The 26,462-nt window shown below is 37.9% G+C and overlaps 3 protein-coding genes across 4 annotated transcripts; 1 reads left to right on the top strand and 2 right to left on the bottom strand.

The window, feature by feature from the left end:
* Positions 1-18: 18 nt before the first annotated feature.
* Positions 19-7,453, bottom strand: LOC105380410 (developmentally-regulated GTP-binding protein 2). The gene is made up of 8 exons (XM_011549960.3): positions 7,166-7,453; positions 6,918-7,078; positions 6,549-6,719; positions 4,934-5,077; positions 4,624-4,731; positions 2,872-3,029; positions 2,130-2,256; positions 19-777 (listed from the first exon to the last, which is right to left on the bottom strand). The coding sequence occupies exons 1-8, from the start codon at positions 7,227-7,229 to the stop codon at positions 616-618; spliced, it is 1,095 nt and encodes a 364-aa protein (XP_011548262.1). The 5' UTR covers positions 7,230-7,453; the 3' UTR covers positions 19-615.
* A 436-nt stretch (positions 7,454-7,889) lies between these two features.
* LOC105380458 lies at positions 7,890-12,850 on the bottom strand. Its single transcript, XM_038108868.2, has 7 exons — positions 12,586-12,850; positions 12,283-12,380; positions 11,566-11,766; positions 10,111-10,268; positions 9,815-10,012; positions 8,282-8,375; positions 7,890-8,166 (listed from the first exon to the last, which is right to left on the bottom strand). Exons 1-7 carry the CDS (start codon positions 12,642-12,644, stop codon positions 7,958-7,960), a joined length of 1,017 nt encoding a protein of 338 aa, XP_037964796.2. The 5' UTR covers positions 12,645-12,850; the 3' UTR covers positions 7,890-7,957.
* A 690-nt stretch (positions 12,851-13,540) lies between these two features.
* On the top strand, positions 13,541-25,255 carry LOC105380457. 2 transcript variants are annotated; one of them, XR_007267241.1, is made up of 9 exons: positions 13,541-13,845; positions 14,240-14,358; positions 14,712-14,803; positions 15,377-15,672; positions 15,933-16,114; positions 16,426-16,644; positions 21,720-21,876; positions 23,561-23,680; positions 24,073-24,089. XR_007267241.1 is itself a non-coding variant. In XM_011549959.3 (4 exons), the coding sequence occupies exons 1-4, from the start codon at positions 18,689-18,691 to the stop codon at positions 25,038-25,040; spliced, it is 1,290 nt and encodes a 429-aa protein (XP_011548261.3). In that variant the 5' UTR covers positions 18,457-18,688; the 3' UTR covers positions 25,041-25,255. The 2 variants fall into 2 exon arrangements, 1 of the variants encoding a protein (XP_011548261.3); XM_011549959.3 differs by lacking the exons at positions 13,541-13,845; positions 14,240-14,358; positions 14,712-14,803; ... (1 more) ...; positions 15,933-16,114; positions 16,426-16,644 and adding an exon at positions 18,457-18,733 and having other exon boundaries at positions 24,073-25,255.
* The last annotated feature ends 1,207 nt before the right edge of the window (positions 25,256-26,462 follow it).

The following is a 26,462-nucleotide window of genomic DNA, read 5'->3' on the forward strand; positions in this document are numbered from 1 at the left end:
GTAAGAAAAACGCAATAGTTCAGTAAAAAGTCTTTATTTGAATGACGACATTATACAATATACAGTCATTTACAAAACAATATTTTTTCAACAATAATATTTTGAGAGGGATTTTGCGTTTATTTCTATAGACTTAGTTGTATATTGTCCTGAGATATGCAGCCATTAATCTGCACAAAACAACACCATGACGTGTAATATTGAATTGATACCAATGAATGCGTAAAAAAAGACTTCAATCGTAACATACGTATAAATTATACATAAGAAATAATATTATAAATCAAGCTTCGTGATATAGATAGCAAGCTTGATTATATTGTTGTAACCCTTCAAACCCTAGAAGGCTATTTAACTTTGTAATAACTTAGCATCCTGGCCTTGATGTTGAACCGTATTATACAAGGTTATTGGTAAGTAGACCGGATCCTTTCAGGAGGTGATAGAGGACCGGATCGGTCTACTTCCCAATAACCCTGTATTATGATGAACAATTCAAAATATGAATTAAATTAGGCCACGCCCCTCGCCTAGGCCCTTCAATAAAGAGAGTTAAAATCAGCCAATCAGAAACGAACTTAAAAAAACATCCGGTCGAGCCATAGACAGACAGGTTTACTTTTTAATAAGCTGTACTACATCCTCGTCTGCCACCGTGTGCCCGATGCCGACTCTTTGCGGCGAGTACTTGGTGCTGGTTCCCCACACCAGCGCGTATTTAAGTTGAGCAGCTAGAGTACGATGGATGGAGTGGCACACGTGTTCGACTGTCACACCCTGGGAATAAAAATAAGAGAATTTAATATGAGCTCAATATGCAAGACACAATTAACACAATCATAAATTCCAGAGGCACTAGGCCTCCGCCTTTCCAGGCACAGTCAGTGTAGAATGAGTTGACTTGAAATGCTTGGCACAAATGGCAGCGACACCTTGTACAAGGCCAACTATGCCTTTTAAATCTTCCCTGGACTTCCACGAATATTTCAAGACCAAAATTACTAGTGTTGCCACGAATAGTGAATTGGCCGAATACCGAATACCGAATATTCGGCGACGCAGCCGGCCGAAGCGCCGAATATTCGGCCGCCGAATATTCGGCGCTACAACCTGTTTTTTTTGTTCCTGCAACTGCTTTGAAGAAGTCGCTACAGATTATATCAGAAATGCTAATTATTAGGAGGTAGATGCTGTGGCAAACGAGTTCAATTTTTATTTCATAATAGTTCGCCTAGATCGGATGGCCGATCCTTACAAATGGTGGTCAGCAAACAAAAAACAATACCTGAACCTTTTGAAATTTGCAAAAAGAGAGAGGTTATTTTCTGAGGATGGTTAGACATAGACATAGACATAGACACATCGTTTATTCACTCACAAAATACACATCACAAATACAAAACAACAATGTAGGTACAGTGGCATAAAGAATAACAATAATTGTGGTGTGTATTATGTCAGTAAAATGGCTCTGGCTCAGCATGTGCTGTACAAAAAAGTATACAGCGCTGGTACTGACACTCACTCAGGTTACAATCTAAAGGGCAATCGTGGGCTACCAAAAATGCTGAAATGCTAGTTTTTATCCAGCACAACTTACTACTGATTAACTTTAAGTACTAAAATGTTGTGATTTGGAAATAAATACACAATTTTGACTAAAATAACAAGTAATTTTTACATGATTTACTATTCGGTATTCGGCCCGAATAGTACGCACTATTCGGCCGAATACCGAATACTGAAAAAACTGGCCGAATAGGCCGAATACCGAATAGTTGCCGAATATTCGTGGCATCTCTAAAAATTACCCAAATCGGTTCACCCGTTCTCGAGTTTTAGGCAGACTAACGGACATCAATTCATTGTTACATCCTAATCCTAACTACTAACTAATATTATAAATGCGAAAGTAACAGTGTCTGTCTGTCTGTTACTCTTTCACGCCAAAACTACTGGACGGATTTGAATCAAATTGGCTATACATATAGTCTAGACCCTGAGAAAGAACATAGGCTACTTTTTATCCCGGAATTCCCACGGGAAAACTTTTTAAGGCGAAGCGAAGCTCGCGGGAACAGCTAGTATAAGATATAGATAGAAGATGGATGGTGCACTCTACGACGTACCTTCCTCAAGATGAGCCCGTCGTCGAAGTCGGGCGGCTGGCCCGGCTTCTTGGTGTACACGCGGATCAGCGACAGGTACTCCCACAGCGTCTCCAGCAGGAAGTCCAGGTTCAGCTTCATGTTGCAACTGGAAACAATTAATATTACTTATGATGCATGAATACTTGAACAAAAAAGGGGGTAGACAGAGAAAATCAATCTGTGTCGCCGCGACCAGTTTCGAAAGCAAACGTCAACCTTTGCACGTGGCGCGCGGAATTCTCGCTAGGTCCTCCTATCTAAACTGCTGAAGTGTTTCTTCATTGATAATTATGTGTCCTGTGAAGCTAGCGTGCTGCAACTGTAACTGTTGTAACCACTTATAATACCATCATACGAGGCGCGTGCTGGGAGCCACCTGCTATCCATGATTCTGCGTGGTTCACAGGTTAGTGGAGACACTTCTCTTTACTTCTGTTTGTATTGTATTCTTCAATTACTTCATACCCTTTGCCAATGTTCCTAACCACCCTATTTATACAGTCCACTCAAGTGTTGTCCCATGACTGCACAATGTACTGTACTGCTTTATAACGTTTGTGGGTTTGATTAAACCCTGCTCACTGCGGCCCGTCGCGTCGTTAACGTTACCAATCCATCAATATGTAGTAATAAAAGCTTTCATCATCAGCCAATAATCATCCACTGCTGGACATAGGCCTCTCCCAAGATCCTCGGCCTTCCTTCCTAATAAAATCTTTACCTCACAACAACGGAGTTGGGCTCGCGCGCTATCCGGTCCACCTCCTCGATGGAGATCTGGTCGATCTTGTTGTACACGTAGATGCACGGCAGGTACACGCGGTTGGCCAGGATCACGTCGATCAGCTCGTCCGCCGTGCAGTCCTCGCGGAATAGCACCTGTGGGAGGAAAGGGAAATTATTATTATTATTTATTTCATAAGGCACCTATTTCAATAGCTAGCCTGAATGGTGTAGTGGTGAGTGCTAAGCCGAAGGTCCCGGGTTCGATTCCCGGCTGGGGCAGATATTTGTATAAAAAGTATATGTTTATATTATAAGTACTTATAGGTTTATATTAAGGGCCAAGGTTGGATGGATGAGGTAGTATTATTTTATTTTATAATGGAAATATAGCCCCAGACGCGTGTTTTGAAACTAAACAAGGCCAGAACGCACCCATAGTGTACTAGCACTGCATAGTTTCAAGTGAAAAATAATAATATTTTACTTGAAAATATACACGATTTGTGCGTACTAATCGCGTATACTTTCAAGTTGGGATTTACTGAATCGTACTTGAAAATATACATTGCTATTACGCATATTGCTTGATTGGCGTACTTGTCGCATATAATTTATACCTACATGCTGATTCTAATTTACTTAACTATTTCGGTAAATGTAAATAACTACAATTGACTTGTTCTGCCTGTCATACCTATAAAATGATAATAAATGAAGATGAACAAGCTCTAATTTGATTGATAAATTGATATTTATAGCAATCATACTTGCAAGTAAGCATACCTACTAATATCTTATTATTTAAATGAATTAAGAGTAATACCTAGTACACTCCTGAACGGATAAGACTAGCTTAATGACGCCGTCGGCAATATTAAAGTGCATTTAACAGCGCATCAAAATATTATTATAACCAACTAAAATAGTAAATTTTGATCAAATTTTAAATTTAATGGTTTAAAAAAATTAGGGTCATTTGGTGTGGACTTTTTGCTACTTGGACTTATTCATTGCTCGTGAGTGTAGTAGGTATTACCCTATAGACCTATTATAGACATATTTTTCATCAAGTTTTGAATTCACCGTAATTGTCTTTTATGAATTGTTCTACACCCTCTTATGCGATATTTTTTACTATTAACAACAGTTCTACAGTTTAATATCAATTTACTTTTTAACTTACGGTGTAAACAAAAAATACGTTACGAAATTAATGCCAAGTGCGGAATGATGATGCAATGTTTAGAAAGCAATAAACTTATTACTATTTCGCATGAAAGAAAGAGAGAGCCACAATTCAAAAGGGCTACCTGGTAACTAATCACGTATAGTTTCAAGTGCTCGCATTGCCGCTTGGCACTTGAAAATATACACGATTAGTACGCAGTGGTAACTGCTGCAGTATATTTTCAAGCCATAATTTTGGCCCAACTTACTTGAAAATATACGCGATTAGTGCGTAATGCCCTTGTATACTTTCAAGTAAATCATGGCACCATTTTAATTTGAAAATATACGCGAGCAGTCCCAATCTCTGCGTTCTGGCCTTGTATAGTTTCAAAACACGCGCCCCAGACTTGAACAATTGACTGGTAGAGAATGCTCTTAGCGTTAAGTCCACCTGATTGTACATCTACTTTCTTTTGTAATATGTGCAATAAAAGTATAAATAGATAAATAAACAATTGTAGTCAGTGTAGTGTAGTCTAGTAACCTTGAGTAAAACTGCAGAAAAATTACAACTCACCTCTGCATTGAAGATCTTGTATTCATGCAGAATCATTTGCACCATTTTCTCATCAACTTTAGTGAGTTGACAAGTTGAGTTGAAAGATAAACCACCACCTTTCTTTGTCTGTAACATAATTAATTAGTTATGATTAGAAATCTTGAAGTATCATACATTGAATTAATGGTTTTAAATGGCGCCTAAGCCGAGTGTGTCTGATTCCCCAGATCTAACAATGTAATTGGTCACACCTTGAATAGCACACTTGATTGTGCTGCCAAAGTTTCACATGGTTTTCTTCCCCATTGGCAAAATCCCTGCAACTTACCTTAAAATAAATATTAGGCTTGGCCTTGTTGAGCCGGATGCCGACGCTCTCCAGCTCACGCTCCAGCAGCTGCCTGTGCACGTACGGCTTGGTGGCGTCCAGCATCATCACCACCAGGTCCGCCGTGCGCGCCACCGCTATCACCTGACAATGAGAACAGACTATGTCATTTTGTTTACAAACGATGCTCAACTGTCTTAGGGTCTCAGTGTGTAACGTAAAAGTCTACTAGGAACCCTTATAGTTTCGTCATGTCTATCTGTCAGTCTGTCCTAGCTCGTTCACCGCCATTTCTGCACCGATTGCCACGAAAATTGGTGTATACTGATAATCCAAAAATTGGTTTTTAAAATTATTGAAAAATAATTATTTTTACCCCTATCCTTTCCCATACAGCGAAAACTTAAATCGAAAATAAAAATCGACTTACCCAATCGTGTGGGGTATGTTTCTTAAAATTAGGGCATCCACAACCCTTAATTTTTTTAAATACTACCTATTACAATAATTCTGAAAAAAATATGCTGTATAAGTATACCTCCAAGTGAGTTATAGCAGACTCTATATCATACATAGTTATTTTTATACAATCCAACCAACTTATGATGTGCAGTTGCCTTAACTAAATGGTAACGTATGTTTTTTTTTTGTATCATGTGGTCGGCACATTTTATGGCTACAGGACCCTTTTATGTGCATGTCCGACACACTCTTGGTGGTTTTTTTCTTCTGTCAACCATGCATTGGACAACATTTCAAAAAACTAAAGCTGCTATAAATCGAAAACCATTTCGAGATTTAGCTCTAAAGGCCACAAAAAAAATGTTTTTGTATTTTTTGGATGTATCACTTTCGAGAAAATCATAAAATAGTAAAAAAGTGCTGATGACGTCATGCATCAGGTGCGATGCATTTTGATGATCAAAGCCTATAGATTTAAAAACAAAGTAACTGTCACTTTCATTTTTGATTGACGTTGACGTTTTATCGTGACGTTGTTGTTTATTTGGGTCATTTTCATTAATTCTGTTCTGACACTTACTGACTATTTTTTTTATTTATTATTAAGAGATGACCTCTATATAATATGTCCAAGAGCATGCCACCGCCTACACAGCTGAAAAAATGCTTCTGTTTATTTTTTTACATGATAAGTACCTACTTTCCATCATCAGAAATATCAAGGTCATTTGAAAATGACCCATTTGTTGGTTGGCATGTAAACAAAGTTTAAATGTCACTTGTCAGTGTCATTTATGTTTTTTTGCAAGACTCAAGCAATAGACAAAAATTAAAATTTAACCTAATATGTGACGTCACTTCCGGTTTTAAAATAATTAACTTTAAAGTTAAAAATAACATGCAAAAATTTATGTATATACAAAATAAAAAAATACGGGTCCCCTAATTTTCTATAAACTTTCCGAATAACTAATAAAAATATAGGGTAAAGAAAATGAAATGTTGTCCTTTGTGAGCTTGCATTCTACTGGTTGACAGACACAGAAGTGGCAATCCCTTTATATTATGTGCTGTGATGTGACCTTTAATATGGTGGTTATCACAATTACGTAACCAACCAACTTTAAAACATGAATAATATAATAATAGTGACCTGTCTTCCTCTACCCTTGCCTTGGGCAGCTCCTTCAATGATTCCCGGCAGATCAAGGAGCTGGATGTTGGCTCCGCGGTACTCGATCACTCCAGGGATGCATGTCAGAGTTGTGAACTCATAGCTGGCAGCCTCCGACTGGGTGTGAGTCAATGTTGACAGCAATGTTGACTGAAATAAGTAAATAGCAAATAAATCCCAAGTTCCAAGTGATGCTTACAAAATTTTTTTTCTTCAGTCATCTAAATAGACTTCACCTGATTATAAGATTATTTGAAGATTTACTTTATTACTTCTATGGTTAAACTAGTCATGACAATAAACTTCCTGGTTATAAATTATGTTAAACTAGACTATAGAATAACTTACTTTACCAACTGATGGGAACCCAATAAGAGCAACTCTCGCATCTCCAGATTTTAATACATCAAAACCTTCCCCTTTCTCACCACCTTTCTTTGATGGTTCCAGCAGCTGCGACCTATACTTCGCAAGTTTGGCTTTCAAGAGACCCAAGTGGTATTCAGTAGCTGAAATTACCAAAAACAACAATGTACTTAATGAGAATTAAAAGAAATTTAAACATAATTTCAAAAGATGGTATATCTTTTACGTACCTTTGTTTTTCTGAGTCCTCGCTATTTCCTTCTCGATTTCAGATATCTTTTCTAAGATACCCATGGCTTAATTTAACTCACACGTAAACAATATCGCAGAGCTTCTTTAACCTATTCCTAATTAATATTAACTGTAATAAGTTAATGCGCAATCACAAAGTTAACATTAGTAAATAGTTTGGCCTAGTAACTAATTATTTTTGTATGTTATTTTCATAGTATATTATAAAATTCTTTATTTTAAGGTTATGCGGGGCAGCGACAAATTTACTTACAACTCAACTGTCAAATATGTGTCACAATTTATTTGTCATTGACCATTATTTTTTCTCATCTGTGGAGTACTTTGGGCTACTCTCGGGCTACTGTGCTGTGCTGAGTAAATATCATAAATATATAGGTAGAAGGAATAAAAACATGCTGTATAAAGTTATTCCAAGGACTTTGTATAATACAAAGACCTTGAGTTGTTCATTTTGAACATCTATGATGAATTAATACTTTAGGACCTTTAGGTGTAGTGTCATGAGCCTATGCACTAAAGTAGTCGTTCTAGGAAAAGACATGCAGTTTTCCTTCGTGCTGTAATAGATTTTAAAGGTACAGACACACTATGTAGTAACGGATTTTTAAGACACAACATACAAAAAAAAAACAGAAAAAGAGTAGACAACGGAAATGAAAACTCAATTCAGTTGTTTGATTTACCTTTTTATTTTCACAAATCTATTTAAATTAAGATTGTCGGTACTGACCTAATATTAGAAATATAAACATAGGTACTTAACTATACTAATACCAATCTTCAATATTTTGAATATCATAACTATTCAGTAACTGTAAACGCAAAACATAAATTCTTCTGGTTCTTGATGACATTTTCAGCACTTGTTGCTTAGAAAAATATGTTAGTTTGTACTGTTCTATAATTTTCATAACTTCCGGTTTTATGGCTTTAATGGCTTCCAAATGGATTGAACTGATGTCATGAACTGGGACACCTGATGAATTAAGTGTAAAAGTATTGAGTATGAGGGTACACCCGAGTCAGTGTTGTTCTATGTGTAAATAAATCCTAATACTTATATACGTATTTTTATTTAGATTGCTACTTACGGATGAATAATAGGCTGATTTTCTTTATTTCTTCAGCACCCCAACTATACGGTGAACCTAAAGCCTCTTGATGTGTAATAATACTGTACAGGACCTGAAACATTGTTTCAATGAGCAGCGTGAAAATGTACCTAACTATGTAGTTATGTACCTACTTATGAGTGCATGGGTTTAAATGTAATACCCCATTTACACTCTCGCACGAGTGGCGAGGCGAGCGACAAGGCGAGGGGCGAGGCGCGAGTGTGAACAGACGCTCGTGGCTCGCCTCCTCGCTCGCCTCGCCACTCGCGGCGCTCGCGTCCGGAGCGGTTTTTGGGGCACGAGTCAAAGGAGCTCGCGTCGAGCTCGCGTCGCACGCGAGCGGGTGTTTACACTCTCGCGTCCGCTTCATTCTGGCTTCTACATCGTGCCGCGCAGGTTGTGTTCGTCGTCGTATAATTATAACGTAGTGTTTTTTCCTCAGTTGTATAATGGATTGGTCGCAAGACGAAACATTTAATTTCATATAAGTAAATATTTCAATAAAATAATAATAATAAAAAAACACTAAAACGTATGTACGTACTTACCTGCTTAGATATATTAGTACTGTCACATAGAATAGGTCTAAACCATGTCTAAACCTTAAATTATTTCTTACGTTTTAGTGGTTTTTTGAAGTCGTTTTTTTATCATTATTTTATTTTATTACTTATTTATATTTAGTTTATTTGCAATAATTGACAATCAAAATTAAGAAGCAAATGATACCTATAAGGCCTACTAGTCAGTAGTAAACACGAAGTAGTTGCTATATACCATATACCTACCGTTGAGGAGTTCCCTTGACTACCTTCCGTTTTCATCATCAGATCAGCTCAAGGTCACCATCATATTTTTTTTAATGTTAAAAATATAGGTAAGTACCTATGTACTTTCTAAATTTCATTAACTACAATCGGTTAATAGGTACCCAAAATGGAAATTCATAGCCTGTTTTTAACCCTTTACCCACCCTTGGAGGTGGAATCAAAATTTGAAAAAAATGGGACCACATGGGATCTCAACCCAATACATAAAAAAAAGAATTTTCAAAATCGGTCCATAAACGGCGAAGTAATCGGTGATCATACATAAATTCTTTATTGTTGCGGCTAAAACTTCGACGTCCTCCATCGTTGCTAGCTCAAAGACAACTGAACTCTGCACGAGAGTGTAAACACCCACTCGCGTCACACGCGAGTGGGTGTTTACATTCGCGCCTCCGCAAGAGTGACGAGGCGAGCGAGGAGGCGAGGGCCGAGGCGAGAGTGTAAATGGGGTATAAGGATAGAAGCTTGTTATTTTATGATAGAATGCAGAAAGTTTACAAGTAGGTACCTAGTAAGTCGCTGACTGACGCCTCATCTAAACGCTTGTCTTTTGACTGTTTCGGGCATTGACATGGCATATTAGGTACTTGTTAATTCTACAGAAGCCTGTGCCCATTCGGGCAAAATACCTACTTTTGAGTAATCAATAGTGGGAATGTGTAATATTATGATGACTTACTCTAGTTTGCTTTCTTGTACATTTTGATAATTTCATCAAGGCTTCAATGTTGATAGCCGCTAACACTTTTGGTTGAATTTTTGCCAAGTCACTTGACGGAAAACCACATAATAAATACCCCAAATTATTTAATCTCGATTTATTGAAGTACCAAGTACTGCCATAATATCTTCTGTATGCTGATGCTAGAATACCATACTATAACAAAATATTATTATAAGTTCAAACCTTTTTAAGTAGATAGCTAGTTAAATGTAAATCAACTGTATAAAGTTGGGTACCTACGTAGTGCTTACCTTTCTTTTTGACAAATGTATATCGTGGTTCGCAAAAAAATTTAGCACAGTCTGGCTGCCAAAGTTTACATGGTATAAATCTTCCTCAGGAACAAAATTGAGAAGCTCACCCAGGGCTAGAAATTCTCGAGCTTGCAAGAATGCTGCTGTCTTTCCATCTGTTAGTTATTTTTTTGTTAAGTTATAAGTACCTAGGTAGCTAGAAATTAATATATGCTTAGACATAAAACTATAACATGTAATGCATGATGTATGTTAAGTAGATAGGTAATTACTTTAATATAATTAACTATATAATAAATTTCTTGTTATACAGGGTTATTGGTAAGTAGACCGGATCCTTTCAGGAGGTGATAGAGGAAGGCATTTCCAGTCGATTGAACCCAATAATGCATTATCCTAAACTTAACCATTTTTAAGATATTTAATATTTAAGGTTTTTTTAATATTTTGCCAAAATTTTATGCTTAAAACCGAAAATAAAAAAAACTAGCCACATTTCAATATTTTTGGTATCACCAAGATATGGCCAAAACAACCAGCACAGACGGACAAAATTCAGCAGATTGTTTTCAGTCCTGTTAACTTTAGTATGGAAACCCCTGCTGAGTTTTCTCCGCTTTCTCTGGTTGTTTTGGCCATATCTTGGTGATACCTTAATCGATTTGGTATTGAATTATCTTGTTTGGAAGCTTATTAGTTGACCATGTTTTTAAGCTAAAGTGCACAAAAAAATGTCATATGAAAATCTTTTTTAATTTAATTTATTTGTTTTTGCGTTTTGAATATTTTTTCAAAATTTTTACCTATTTTGAGGTATTATGTCTAATTTAAGTCGAACAATGCACATTTGATTATTTTAATTAGTTTATTAAGGTGTTACTTATGAAAAACAACCAAAAAAAAAATTGAAATGTGGCTAGTTTTTTTTATTTTCGGTTTTAAGCATAAAATTTTGGCAAAATATTAAAAAAACCTTAAATATTAAATATCTTAAAAATGGTTAAGTTTAGGATAATACATTATTGGGTTCAATCGACTGGAAATGCCTTCCTCTACCACCTCCTGAAAGGATCCGGTCTACTTACCAATAACCCTGTATTATTACCATAAATAACAAAATACTTTTCTGAGACTCGGTCCATAATGTACGGTGGCCTACGCTTAAAAGTATACAGGCGGAGTTTTTAAAATAGCGATCTCAAGCTCACATGCTGCTCAAGCACATCCACATAAACACCACTGCTACACACATCACACACAACACGTCCCCGGATTTATAACAGATGTAGCTGGTCCCTTCATCATCAGGGATCGCTATTTTAAAGACTCCGCCTGTATACTTTTAGGCGCAGGTCACCGTACCTACCTACCTTTGTTAATTTAGTTTTGGTAACTAACTATCTTATAATTACCATCTATCTATTTAACTACGTTAAGTAGATAATTTCTTACCCGTCATTATATCCCATATCAAAAGGGTTCGTGAGACAGTTATTCTTGATTTACGTGTATACTGTAACAAGTGTAATAATGTTTCTGCATCAAGCCGTAGAAAAAAATGAGTTGGTCCAAAATATAGAACATTCATTGATTCTTCCAGCTTCAGGTTAAAATCATTGTCTTCGTACAATACATCGTATGAATCAGTGGGTTCTAGAATAGCAGACAGATTTAATTTATTCTTTTACATAGTAGCTTAATAATATTCATAGTATTAAATGAGTTTATACAACAATAGAAGGTATCAAAAGACATAAGACAAAAAATAAATAAAAAATAAACTTTTCTTAATACACAAAATATTAAAAATAAAAAATTATAAATACCTACCTACATTACTTTTTTTCTTTTTTTATTGTGTCTGATACATTAATAAATAACAAATCACTTTTAATATTTTAAATGCGTAAAATAGCGAATTAATAATAAAAACAACAAATAAACATTTATATATTTTGCTGTTTTTGACTTTGAATACCATGTAAGTCGTTGTTTAGATATATTACCTATGAGTATTATACTATTTTGAAAACTGCTTTTGTTGGGCAAGTTTTTTAAATGATAGGCACGACCAGTGTAGTAAATTATATAGCCTGTATAATTTTAGGCGCAGGCAACCGTATCTACCCACAACGGAAATACAATGAGCATAAAAGGCATAATTCTAACCGGTTTGAGGTAGCGCGATCATAGCATTTTTTTCTTCTTCATAAAATGTGGCTAGATCTTCTAATGCTTCGCTTTTATCACCTTTGATGGAAACATCACTGAAATTTATTTATTTAATAACTTAAAACCTATCATTACAGCTACTCCAATGCGATAGGCAAGCAAACAGTTTTTAGTTAAAATTAAACCCTATATCTTATTATTTATAACATAACACAGCACGTATGAACAATTGAATTAATTATTTAAATTATGAACAAAATTACACAATTACTTTTTTTCAGTTAGTTTATAAGTACTTACAACGTGTAAACTAAAAATATTCCAGATATAAAAGTTAAAAACACGAGCAGCAGAGCCATTCCACTTATTTCATTCCTAGCCAAACCAACTAGATTAAGGTTTTTATTTTAAGAGAAACCTATTTTGTAAATCTGTTGGTTTCAGCGCATGGTACTGTGTATAATATTATGTAATGATTTATATTTATTAAAAAAACAAAGTTAAAAAAAATGCTATCATAGTTGGTTTGTACCTTTATTCTCCTAGTGAACGTGACTGACGTGAATCGAATCTGTAGAATAATCCTAACTAATATTATAAATGCGAAAGTAACTGTGTCTGTCTGTCTGTCTGTCTGTCTGTCTGTTACTCTTTCACGCCAAAACTACTGAACGGATTTGAATGAAATTTGGTATACATATGGTATAGACCCTGGGAAAGAACATAGGCTACTTTTTATCCCGGAATTCCCACGGGAAAACTTTTTAAGGCGAAGCGAAGCGCGCGGGAACAGCTAGTAACCAAATAAATGTGTTCTGTGATAATAACTGCTTTCGTCTATTTATTTTACATTTAGCTATTAATCTGTGATCCGGAAACTACATAACCCTATGTCCGGATACGGAAGTCAAAGAGTGGCGCGGGAAAATAATTTACTTTATTCCTTGTTTATCCGTTTAACTATTTCTTTACATTTTAGTATTCGATAGATATTAGAAGGTAGGTAGGAATATATTTATTTTAAAAAAATATTAAAATAAATAAATAAGCATTTTTGGTGTCAGTTATTTATATAATGTTATTTGATATTATGTAGTTCCATGCAATAAATCGGGCCCCACCTAACAAAATATATTTTGAATAAATATAAAAATAATTTTTTTATTTTATTTTTCATAATACTGTTCCAATTAAAAGTATTTAAAATTAAAAGTCTCTGAAATAAAAATGCCATGGATGCCGTATGTCCTCCATCTTGTTGATTTTCTGTTTTACGCCATTTTGTTTTAGTTGAAAATCGAATCAAACGAATTTCATTTCTCTTTTTTGATTGAACTCGTTTGATTTTCGTTAGTATTTAGTAAGAAAAAGTTATTTTTTGGGAAAATGCCTCCAGTTAAACATTATTCATCTAGTGAAGTTAATCAATATGAATTATCGTCAAGATTATTGTCTCTCACAGAAAACACATCCTACACATTAACACAAATCAATGGCCAAAGGATTTATAGGAAAGCTCCACATGCCTGGAATGGGCCGGAGCCTTCTAGGAATTGCGAGGTAAGTTTCAGCCTACCTACCTGATACTGTAAGTAATCTGAACTTTATAATTGCTCCGGGCAGGTCCTGAAACTATAGGTACTCCGTGCTTCACGAGTTTCTCAGTTCGCCCCGAAGGTAGGCAATAGGCGTTTTCCATTAGTCGGTACCGGCCCGGCACAGGCAGGGAGCCGGCGCAGCGGAAGCAAAACTGTATCAGACTCATCGCCGCCGCCGGGCCAGGATACATTATCATATAGATTTACTTCAGCGGCACCGGCCAGGCACCAGCACCGGGCGCCTGGTAATGATAAATCGCGTAATTCCCAAAAACAAAGTTAACATTTCCATGCCTACTGGTGGTCCTCCTGTATGCAATTGCCTACTAACATTATACTATTGGCCTTATTTTCAGGTTTTTATTGGAAGAATTCCCCATGACTGCTTTGAAGATACTCTGGTTCCGCTATTCCAACAAGCTGGTGAGCTGTTTGAGTTCAGGCTCATGATCAACTTTTCTGGTTGGAATAGAGGGTAAGTCAATTAGACTGGACATGCTAAAGGATAAGAAATGCTCTATCCTATAACTCTAACCATGGCTCCTTAAACCATTACATTTCTTATCCTAAAGCTATAAATCACCTTGATTGATTATACAGGTTCATCTTCTTTGATAATCACAAAATACTTATTTACCATCTTCATTTCCGGTCAGTGTTCAGTGTAGGGTAGGATTTTTTTTGCACTTAACCAATAAAATTAAAGCCCATATAGTATATTTTTATTAAAATACCTTCAAACTTATTACATAATAAGTTTAGTTTGTGTCACAATTCAGTTAATTTCTAATGTTTATTGTTATTGACATTATTTTATTTATATTACAGATATGCATTTGCCATGTACACCTGTGATGCTGAAGCCAGTAATGCCATTGCAATGTTCAACAACTACATGATAAGACCATCGTGGCAGTTGGGTAAGTATCTTCTTGTATGCATTGTATTCTATTCTAATCTCCTACAGAATGTATTTCCAAGAACAATCTCAACAATCTTCATTTACAACCTAGGCGTGTTAACTGTTCAATCAACCATCTATTGAATTTAAAGATTCTATTCTATTCTCTGTGGGGGTGTCGGTATCTGCTCGAGTGGAACCTTTGTGCATATCCTCAAGGTCTAAACTGCCTTCCTAAGCTTGGACCATTTCCCACCACGCTGGTCCACTGCGGGTTGGTGGGTTCACATATCTAGATATGCAGGTTTCCTCATGATGTATTCCTTCACCGTAAGAGCGATGGTATACATTGTACTTAAGTTAAAATAACTCATTGGTACATGTCAGCGCCGGGATTCAAACTAGCATCTCTTTCGTGAGAAGTGGGCTCTTACCCGAATGAGCTACCACCGCTCATCAACCATCTAAACCACTTGCTCCAGCAAGAACCATGTTGCAGCCCACCCCTGAAGTTGGTTAAACCTGTGTCTAGTACTATTCAGTCAGGCACCAAGTTCCCTCACGCATGTAATAACTTCTCAACCACTTACAGGAGTGTGCCCATCCATCAACAACTGCCGCATCTTCATATCGCGCATCCCGCCCACCACGCCGTCGCCGGAGATCGTGCGTCTGCTGTACGCGCTCACTGACGAGGTGCAGGAAGTGCGCATCCGGCGCTCGGTGGCGTCCTGCGCGGCCATCGTGGAGTACAAGTCGCACCGCGGCGCCGCCATGGCGCGCAAGGCGCTGGTGGCCGCCGCCGCCGCCGCGTGGGGCTGCGGCGCGCGCCCCGTCGTCGACTGGTCGCTGCCGCAGTCGCCGCAGCTCATGAAGCAGTATCGTGAGGTAAGACTGTCATTCAGATGTCGTATTAGACTGTTATGATAATTCAGACCTTCAGTTCACTATCTCTTCTTATCGTGTTGGTAAAAAAAATCTAGAGCTGTTATAGTTTAGTATTGAGGGTAGGTAAGTACCTAAAAGGTTTGGCCAGTCAGTCTAAAATAGACCGCCGCCGAGGGTACGTAACAGTGTTCTTTTTTCATAACAAATATGAAAGTGCTACCTAATTACACTGCTCATTAAGCATTCCATTCCATATCCAGATCGGTCGTTGGTCGCCGGAGCGCGGCGTGGAGCTGACGCGCGCGCCGGAAGAGCCGCTGCCGGCGTCGGTGGCGGGCGCGCCGTCCTACACGCTGGAGCCGTGGTCGCAGGCGCGCCGCCTGCGCATGATCCAGGAGGCGCAGCGCAGCGCCGCGCATGCCGCCGCCGCCGCCGCTAGCGAGTGAGTGTTGCCATGTAGCGCCCCCTGCTCGCTGGAGCCCGCAGCGCCGCCCACGCCCCGCCGCCGCATCACCCAATTCTGTTGTACAGTCTACTGCCATTTTCATAATGCACAGTCAATGAAAGGAGAAATGGTGAAAGAAACTCCTCAAGCATCTTTTCAACTTATATGAAGATATCTAGGACCCTGGTACAGGTCGTTTGTAAAGAATAAATCTGTGGAAGTACCTAATAAAACTTGCAACTTATTGTCTAAATACCTGTGCCACGGACTGTGACCTAATTTTATCTAATTGTATGTTGTTGTTGCAGCTGGTCATCTCGCTTGAACAACGTGGAGAGCCTGATGTCGTCGATGGCGGCGCTGAACCTGGGCGCAGGGCTGGGGCTGGAGGCGGCGGAGCGCGCGGTGTGGGCGCCCCCCGCGGCCCCGCGCCCGCCCCCGCGCCCCGCCACCCCTGCTAGCGACTTCAACGTGTGGACCGCGCGCCACCCGCTGCAGGAGTTCATGCGCCCGCACACGCCGCAACAGTGAGCCCAAACCTCCTTGCTTTCATTTGTCTTGTCTAATGTCTATGTGTGCCACCTTCTCTGCTCTATGGTTGTGCCGTATTCCTTTTTTAACTTTTTAAAAGTTTTCCTAAATCACCAGCGTTTTTAATGTTTTTGAAAAAGAAGTTTTGTTGGTTTCAATTGATTTTCTTTACATGTTATTATGGTTTGCCTTATTTATTAAGATCCCGGTATATTTATGCATGCGCGATATTCTCGAGTTGAAATCACATTTACACCATTATATTTTTTACCATATTTATTACAAACGCTTGATTTATTTTCAATGTAATGAATTTTACTATTTTATGGATATTGTAATGCCGCACAACCATGGAGCAGATCATTACTAATATTTCTTGTTTATTCTTTGAGTTGATTAATGTACTGCATGATTTAATTGATTAATTATTAATTACTGCTACTAATATTTAAGATTTTAAAATGTTGGTTGTGGCCATTAACCATGCATGTCTTGTGTTTAAGTTTTGTGATGTGTGAGAGATACTCTTGTACATGGTGGCACGTGCTTGCTCGTGTTGTTTTGCTGTTTTTTTTTATTTTGTTGATATATCTTGTCTGATGAAGATCTAATTATTTTATCGAATTGAATTACTTTATTGTGAAGTTACGTCCTAGCCATCACTGCTTGAATGTAATTAAGCTAAGAGCAACATTAGGTATAATAATTATGAAGATGTTTTCAACAATGCTTAATTCATTTAACATTGTGGGTTATTAATATTTTCTGTTTCCTGTACGGAACTCAACACGTATCTGACATCGGTGTCTATATCCGATGAATCGTGTCTGTTTAGTAAACGCATGTCCATCAGGCGGGTATAAATAGCTGCCCCAACGTCGTATTATTGAAAACATGCTTCAATTGCTACTAATTTTCTTTAGGTTGAGGTAAAATTGGTGTAGGTATGTCCATGTTGCGTGGACAATGCAGTGAACTGTCTAGGATGGCCGTCCAAGGTTACTATAGTTAGTAATAGGATCATTTGCCATTGAAAGAAAATTAGCACAAAGTAGGTAGTAATATGTAGGCTCTATTTTAGTTTCTCTAAGTTTCTCTAGAACTCCTTCTAAGGTATAAGAGAGGTAAATTTAGATTTTAGTTTTAGACATTTTGTTTAAATGAATCTATTTAATTAATTAAGAATCCAATTGAATGGCTCAAATGTTAATGTATTTAAAATTTTAAGCTTTTTTAAGGCAACATTAAGATCTAATAAGTATGTGCCTATTATTTAAATAAATGCATAGTATGAATTGGGGGTAAAATCGCACACAGTTCGTGTGTATTTGCCCTTTATTACCCGCAGTTTGCTCTTTTAGATGTTTTTTCAAAGATATAATAATAATAATATTCATGTTTACTATTTCTGTCTACTAATTAAGTCTATATAAAATCAGGTTTTACGTAAAATCAATTTCGATCTGTTTTCTCAGCAATGATTAATGAGCAGCATTATGAAATTAACTATCTTTTAATTAATCTGAAACATTTTGTATGGGGGCCATATGAATTTATCTCTCTAAGGTTTATGAGATTTAAAAATATTGCATGGTAGTATCGTTAAAATAAATTTAAGTCTAATGATTAAGTTTCATGGTGTTTCATTTCAGTTGCCTGTAGCATGTCCTTTTTTGCACTTTTTTCATCTGTAGTATCTGTACTGCATTCTAACACGGCTGTTTACTAATACACTACACAATAACTACTATTCTGAAGGCTTGCGGCGGTGGCATGTAAGATAAGTTGCGATGTCTCCGGTTTTCCTTGAGGCGCCACGGCTACGGCTGGGCGCGCGCATGAGAAAAGCGTTTGTTTCAAACGAAACTCGGCATCCGCGTAGCTCGCCCGCCTGCGCGACCTTTGTCAAACAAATAATATGACAAGACTGACTAATGCTCAGGCCAGGCGGAAAGTACCTGTGTGCTAGTGACTTGTGAAAACAACCGGATTACGGCTATACGGCGCAGGAGTTACGCTGCAGTCGTTATCAGTGAAAGTATGGCGATATGTGACAGATGGGTCGCACTCAAGATAGTAGAGTTTGTAAGTAGTCGGTGTACCTACCTGTTTGTTTATAATGTGAAGGCTGATGTGTTAACGTGCGGCTTTTTTAAAGTACCCACAAGCAAAAGCTCATCCGATCCAATGCGTTTATCGTGATCTAACGGTTATATTTTATGTTTTAGGAACTTAAATAGAGGTGCTGAAATATAAAGATTAATTTATAAATACCCAAGCTTAATTAACTTTATAAATAACATACACTTCTTTAGGTATATTATTATTAATTATTACGTATAACCAGAGACAGGTTTTCCCACATTAATTAAACAATTAAGTTTAAATGAAATTCAAGTGTTTACGTACCGAAGATGGATAGCAATATTAAAATAATATTATTTGGTTTTAATAAGGTTACAGATCTATACACTTCGAGCCTTATGTCCCTGATTAGGGATCCCAGGACCTGATGATGATGGTTACAGATTGACTTAATTTAACTAGAATTGCTGATAGCCTGTTTTTTTCTTATTGTTCAGAATGTCAGATACAACAACCTGCTTTAAGTTCGATCACGGATTAAATTCTACCCTGTATATCGCAGGTTAGGTATCGGTAGGTTGGCCTTTACAATATGTACAGTCTCTAGTACATCTGTTTTCTGATGTGCCAGTTCTTTCGTATGTAAATCAATATTATTATGGAATACCATAATCATTACCACACCACTTAACACTTAGGTAAATAACATTATAGCTTTACTAATTATCGCTAAGGAATGAATTAGAAAAAATTTAAAAAAGTTATCGGTTAACGAACTATTTACATTGTAGGTTTCTTCCCGTCACCCCAAAGTAGTTAGATGTATCAGTTGCATTCAGATCAGGATACAGTGAGAAAGTTTGTTTAATTTCTAATATGTACCACAAACACGATACCTACGTCTAGGTTTTTAACCGCAACATCCACATTTTAATACGCATACTGCTTCACCTTATTCCCAAGTGAACAAATTATTTATATACTTAATTTAAATAGGTAGGTAATCTGTCTACTGTGTAATTACTCGTGTTTTATAACCGTGAGATCGGTATTGATGACTGGTCTAGTAATTTCCTTGATTACCGTCATTTGACTTCTACACTAGGACAGCCTGATATGCTTACTTGTAGGATATAAACGGTATTTTGTACTAGTCTGTTATAATAATAAAATAGGTACATTTACAAATCTAATTATCAAGAGAAAATGGTATTAGAAGTAAAATAAGTTAGCCCTTGGTCGTCTTAGGGCCCCCGCGCACTCGGCAGCCTGGCTGCGGCAGCCAGTAAAACATGACATTAGAACAAACGCGCACTAGAAAGCCACAAATTACCATATATTTTACAGGCTGCCGCAGTGTGGCTACGCAGCCAGGCTGCCTAGTGCGCGGAGGGCCTTACCTGCTTATTTTATTCGGAGACTCGCAAAAGTAAAAATACACTGACTGGCAATGAAAAAGTTCCATTTAGAAAATCAACAAATTACTCCTGAACGAAAAAAAAACTAACTTAATGACGCGTTCTCCAATATTTAAGTTCATGGAACGGTGAATCAGAATATTACCAACTAAAAACATACTGTGCTACCACAAAAAACTTTAAACACTGTTGAACAAGTCTTTAAAACGAAATTTGGCAGATTTTGTAGGCGTTTGACAGCGCTAAACATATGTTAAAATTCTTCCATAAAATGATTTAAAAAATTGGGGCCATTTGGTGTCTGCATTTTGTAAGTGGAACTGTTTTTTTGCACGTGAGTGTATATTTTGTCATTGTTTTAATTTTTCTTATGCTTTTGCTATATCAGTGTATGGATACGAATAAACGTACAAGTAAGTGTTGATGGTGTTTTTTGCTGTAGCTAGGTCATCAGAAGTACGGCTCCCGAGATTATGGGCTTCCTTCATAAATATGAACCACAAATCAACTGAGCAAGACTTAGTATGCATTCGCATTGTTCTATATTCGGCTGATCAACATATTACGAACTTGTCATCAAGCAAAATGCATCACCGCTTTGAATGCACATCGCACATAAACACTATTATTATTATTACGTGTCTGCAATACGCAAGCGATCACTTGTAGCGTTCAATGTCAGTCCCACGGTGTTGTGACGTCATAAGGCGACAATACCACTTCGCCTTGATGGTACAAGAAGACCAGCCTTCCTATTCAGAGAGTAAAGCGATCCTAAAACAATTAGGTCCATTTTTACAACTTCAGCATCGTAGCAAGCTTATGCTTAGTATCTTCGCGATTATTTTATTCATAGAGGAATATGGGTATGCGATGTTCATTATATCAGAATTAGCTGAAAATTCTGCACTCACTGATAAAACTATCTATGTCTTTCTGACCTTTTTATGATCGCTTTGGAATCGTTCGGTCAGCTGATTCGGGGGCTGCTTACAGTCGCAGGCTGTTCTATGCAATAACAATAACCTTAGATAGTAATTGCAATGCTACGGTTAAGTTTGGGCTGGTTTACTAACATTGAGGAGCTGTTTTCATTTGGTAAGTGGCTTGTTTTGATTTAATTTTGTGATTGATTTTTGTTTTGGTTCAATGTGCACCTTGCTTGCTTAACCCCTCTACATACTTTTTAACTTAATTTCTATTAGGTACTTTATTTACACTCGTGAACGATTAACTTAAATAAGAAATCCACTTTACAGGCATGTGTCCAGCAGTGGAATGCGATAGGCTGTAAATGATAACATCATCATAATGTCTTTCTTTTATCTTATCTAGTATAGGTACATACATACTTTTAAAATACGTATAGTAAGCCGAAAAGTGGTCACTCAGGGGGTTACTCTAAACTATAATTTTCATCTCCATAGAAACTTTGTTGTCACATGACTTAACTATGAGGCGTATTTTTATCCAAAACTTGTAGAATAAAATGCATTCATGCGTTATCCTCTTTCGGCTTACTATACCACCTCTCCAACACTCTGTACACCAACATCATTCACCCCTAGCTCCTCTGCGTGGCGTGCGTGGCGGCGCGGCGCGTGTCGTCGGACGACGAGGCGCGGCTGGCGCTGCTGCTGCAGAAGCTGTCGCGAGAGTGGTCGCTGCTCAACTCCGTCACCTGGGATTCGGTCGGCGGGTCCTTCGCTGACGCGGTTTATGGAGGTGAGGGTTGGGAGCTTTTAAATACTTATTATTATAGGCTAATTCTCTGTTTTTTATTTCAAGCTGTACCTACCTGTAAAGAAGGAACATCTACCTACTTCGATGGAATTTAGGAAACTATCTATTTGGAGCATTACCTTAGTAGCTGATAAATGATGACTATTAGCATTTTTTTGTTACGTGGACTTAACCCCGACAGGGATTTCACATCAGCTAGGTTTTCTTTTCATGTAAGAACGAAGTGCCTACTTACCTACATAAGTAGAAATAACTCGTGTTGAATGAATAAAGAAGTGACGCGTACCCTGATGACACAGATTCCTTACATGTGCCTATCTGCAGGTCTTTTGTAAAGTTACTTACTTATAGGAGAATCTGCACAATAAATATATGGATAGTTGTCTTATCAAAGTATCGGCTAAGGCCGTGGGACCAAACCTATTGATAAAAAGTTTACATTCTGATGTAGTAAACATAATTACTTATTTATTATAATTATTATAAGTAATGCCTACACGTTGTTATGATGTGTGATTTGATACCTTTGGTTTTTCCGATGAATCATTCGGTTGATGCAACTTTTAATAATAATAATTGTATTAGGTAGGTCGTTAACAATGCAAGCAGTTATTTTGAAAACTACATTTTGGAAATTATAAATTTTGACCATTTAGTTTTGTAAAGTTGTACTTCTTAGAAGTGGTCCTTATAGACCGAAAGCATGAGATTTTCCTTATAAATAGCATTCCGGGACATCTTAATCCTGAACGATATGCACAGCTTTGCTTTGCACATACAATACATAATATGCTCACGACTGTAACCCCCGAAGGGGTAGTCAGACGTGACTCGGTGAAAAAGGAGGAGGTTCTCAATTCGTCGGGATATTATTTTTTTTATGTATGTTCACCGATTACTCCGCCGTTTATGAACCGATTTTAAAATTCTTTTTTTGTTGTATTGGGTTGAGCTCCCAGATGGTCCCATTTTTTTTCAGAATTTTATCTCACCCCTAAGGGTGGGTAAAGGGGTAAAAACAGGGTATTAATTTCCATTTTGGACACATATTAACCGATTCTTATGAAATTAAGAACGTAAATATAGTTCTTATAACAAAAAAATATGATGGTGACCTTGAGCTGATCTGATGATGGAAACGGAAGGCAGTCAAGGGAACTCCTCAACGGTATATAGCAACTACCTCGTGTTTAGGCTTGAATGATTCGTATTGATTAGTAGGACTTTTCGGTATCATTTGCATCTTACTTTTGATTAAAAATTATTGCAAATAAACTAAAAACTACAAAAATAATAATTAAAAAAATTAAAAAACCGACTTCAAAAAACCACTAAAATGTAAGTTGGTGCCATATTTCTTCAGATTACTTTGTCACCGCACCAACATCAAAAAAGAACAGTTCCTGCTTAGGTATATTTGTACTGCCACATATAATTTGTGTAAACCTTAAATTATTTCTTACATTTTAGTGGTTTTTTGAAGTCGGTTTTTTATTTTTTTTTAATTATTGCTGAACATTTGTACTCACGTGATAGGTCGCGAGCCATATCGCCGTTTTTGAATGAGTACTATGCACTTAGGAAACATCGAGTAGAGTAGATCTCATGTCAATAAGTTATATGTGATATATTTCACGTATTTTCCTAATTGGCTATTGTTTGCCAGGTTACGTGATCATCACGTTCGGGCTGCTGCTCGGCCGCATATTCCAGGAGGTGCCGAAGGGGCGCCGCATCCTCGAGGGCTTCCTGCTGGGATGTGGCCTTCTGTTCTTCCTAGTCCTCGGTCAGTATGTGCATGAATTACTTAAGGGTGAGGCCAGACGAGCTTAATTTTAAGTCGCGCACATATTTCTGCCGGAATACGCGACTCACAACTCACAAAATTTCGCTCGTTTAGGCTCACTTAGGGCTTTAGGGGGTATGGGTTTACTATTCAAGATGTTTTCGATAATTAATAGAATTGCACGTAGCTTGTAACCAATTTTGTTTATTCACTTACGTTATCAAAGAACCTGTTTTTCTACTTTAAGTTTGCTCAGTCACGACAGCTGTTGTTACATAACCCCAGTAACTTACTCTCGCAATTACAAAAGAGCTATCGTGCAGCACCTTGAATAGTAAAGCCGTGAATGCATGTTATGATCTGTGTTTGTGACGTCCAGTTTTGTCCGCTAGGTGGTTTGGCGCTGGCGTCGCTCGACTCGGTTCCCCACACGCTGGTGACTAACGCCACTGTCCTGGGGACGCTGTCGCTGATAGTGGCGGCTTTATTCCTCCTTGACCTGATGAGTCCGCGAGTGTACACGGCGGCTCGGCCCACACAGACCGAAGGCACGGAGACTGTATCTCCGATTGTGGGAAAGAAGGTCTCCATAGCCAACCCGCCCAACACCAATGGCCATCTACCCAACGATCCCGCCGCCAAAACGAATGGCCACTTACCCAATGGCCACGCAAATGGACATTTACCAAATGATAAGAAAGAAGCGGACGATAAAACCAAAGAAGACAAAATGACCCAAAAAGAGGAGACAACTTTATTCGACGCACCTAAACACTACCCAAAGTTCGACGACAGCCCTACAGATGACCTAGGGAAGTCCAAGTTCGGTTCTCTGAGAGACGGCATGGAGGGCGGCAACTACATCCGTCTGTCGGACCCTCTGGCTCCCGACCGGTACGACCGCCTGCACTACGAGCACGAGCTCGCCAAGTTCAACGAAAAGTACTTCCGAGACTACCTGGATACAGTCGACGGAAGATTCAATGTTAAAGAGGACTACTTGCCTGAGCCGCAGCTGCCGTTGTTCTCTAAGGTGCGCTCGCCGCGGCTGAAGAGCCTCTATGAAGACGTGTCTCCGACGTACGAACAAAAACGAGCATCGAAATCCCCTTCCCGTGTGCGAACAGTCTCCACACCCACGCTGCAGCAGTTAGAGGACTATTTAAAAGGGTCGAACAGGAACAATAGACGGGCCGACACGCCGGCGTTGTTCCCTATGGAGCCGATAGCGGAGCGCGCGGACGGGCTGGACGGGCGCGCGTCGGGGACGCCCACAGACCCCGGCTTCGTGCAGTACTCGGCCGACAAGTGGCCCGACAAGCGCGACATACGCACGCCCCGGCATAGTCCTACACATTGATGGGGAAGTGGCTCGGTGCTATCAATAAGGGTCTGATGGACATTGAATGCGTGATCAATAAGTTAGCAAGTGATAACTTTTATAAATATATATGATACGATAAGAAAGACGCGATGATAGGAATTTAAGTTAGTATTATGATTTACTAACTTTATGTTTATTTAAAGTAAGTCAAATGTATATTTTTACGCGATATTAAAGTAACGAAGTGTCAATTTGCGGTTTATTTTCAAGTGCGTACCTATTATGCGGCCATTTTGGTCTCTGCTCAGACGTAATTCAAGTAATTATTTTGTAACGAGGCGATTTCACGGCGACTCTTTAGTTGGAGGAAGTTCTTTGCTCCTAGTTGAATGGCAAATTAGAGCTTATTCAGGAATAATGAGTTCTGCTGTGTCACACGCTATTATTTATTTGTAACCAGTAATTACCACGTAATTACCTACAGCTTAGTCAGATGGAGTTATTATTTAATCTTACTGGACTAAACTTAAATATAACGTAAGCTACATGAAAATAATATATAGTGCAAACCTTATATTTACAAAGGTTACTAATATTTATAAACAAAATTTTATTAATGCTGCTTGAAAAAGGTTAAAGTTAATTATTCGATTACTCATTCTTATTAGGTTGTTACATCTATTTATTTTTACCGGCTGTTGTAAAGACCTTTCATAAAATTTATTTCTGTGATAAATAGTTTGTATGACAGCAGTGAGCAAAGATTGTCGACCTCAGAGGTGACTGTAACTAATGACCCAAGCGTAAAAATGTGCTATTCATTACTACCGGCCATGATCACCTTGTAGGGGTTTTTATCCGGTATACCTACCTATCTCATAAAAACTGAATTCAATGCGATTATGAATACAAATACGGTTTTTTTTATTACTAAAACACAGAAAAATCTACCTTTTTAAATAAAATTATACTTTATATTGTGGTACATAAATTTGCGTAAAATTGAAAGATTTCATGGCTCTCCACGATCTTGTATGAATTGGCCCTAGATATTATTTAGGTACGGTACATGAATGGATCGATAAGATATAACTTGACCTCTTTGGCAATAAAATGATGAATGAAAAATAGTAGCACACCAATGTCATTCACTGGTTGGCGCTAATGTAACGTAATTGGTAAAACAATTGAAAGAACTTCACAGTTCTATGAGGCAACCAGTTAGTTTATCTCTGCATAAGCGAATGTCAAGGAAGCCGTAATGTGTGCGAAAACTATGGCATAAGCACTATAGGGCTAGGCTGGGCTAGGCCCAGTGAAATAAAACAAGACATATCTATCCAGGTGCCTTAGTAGACAATCATGTAAGGCTACGAAACAAACATAATGATGCGAAATACTGAGGTAGTTAATAAACGCGACATACCCTTAAATCTGACAGTTTGATTACACTTGCCA

Source organism: Plutella xylostella, chromosome 17, assembly GCF_932276165.1.
Source record: "Plutella xylostella chromosome 17, ilPluXylo3.1, whole genome shotgun sequence".
NCBI lineage: Eukaryota > Metazoa > Arthropoda > Insecta > Lepidoptera > Plutellidae > Plutella > Plutella xylostella.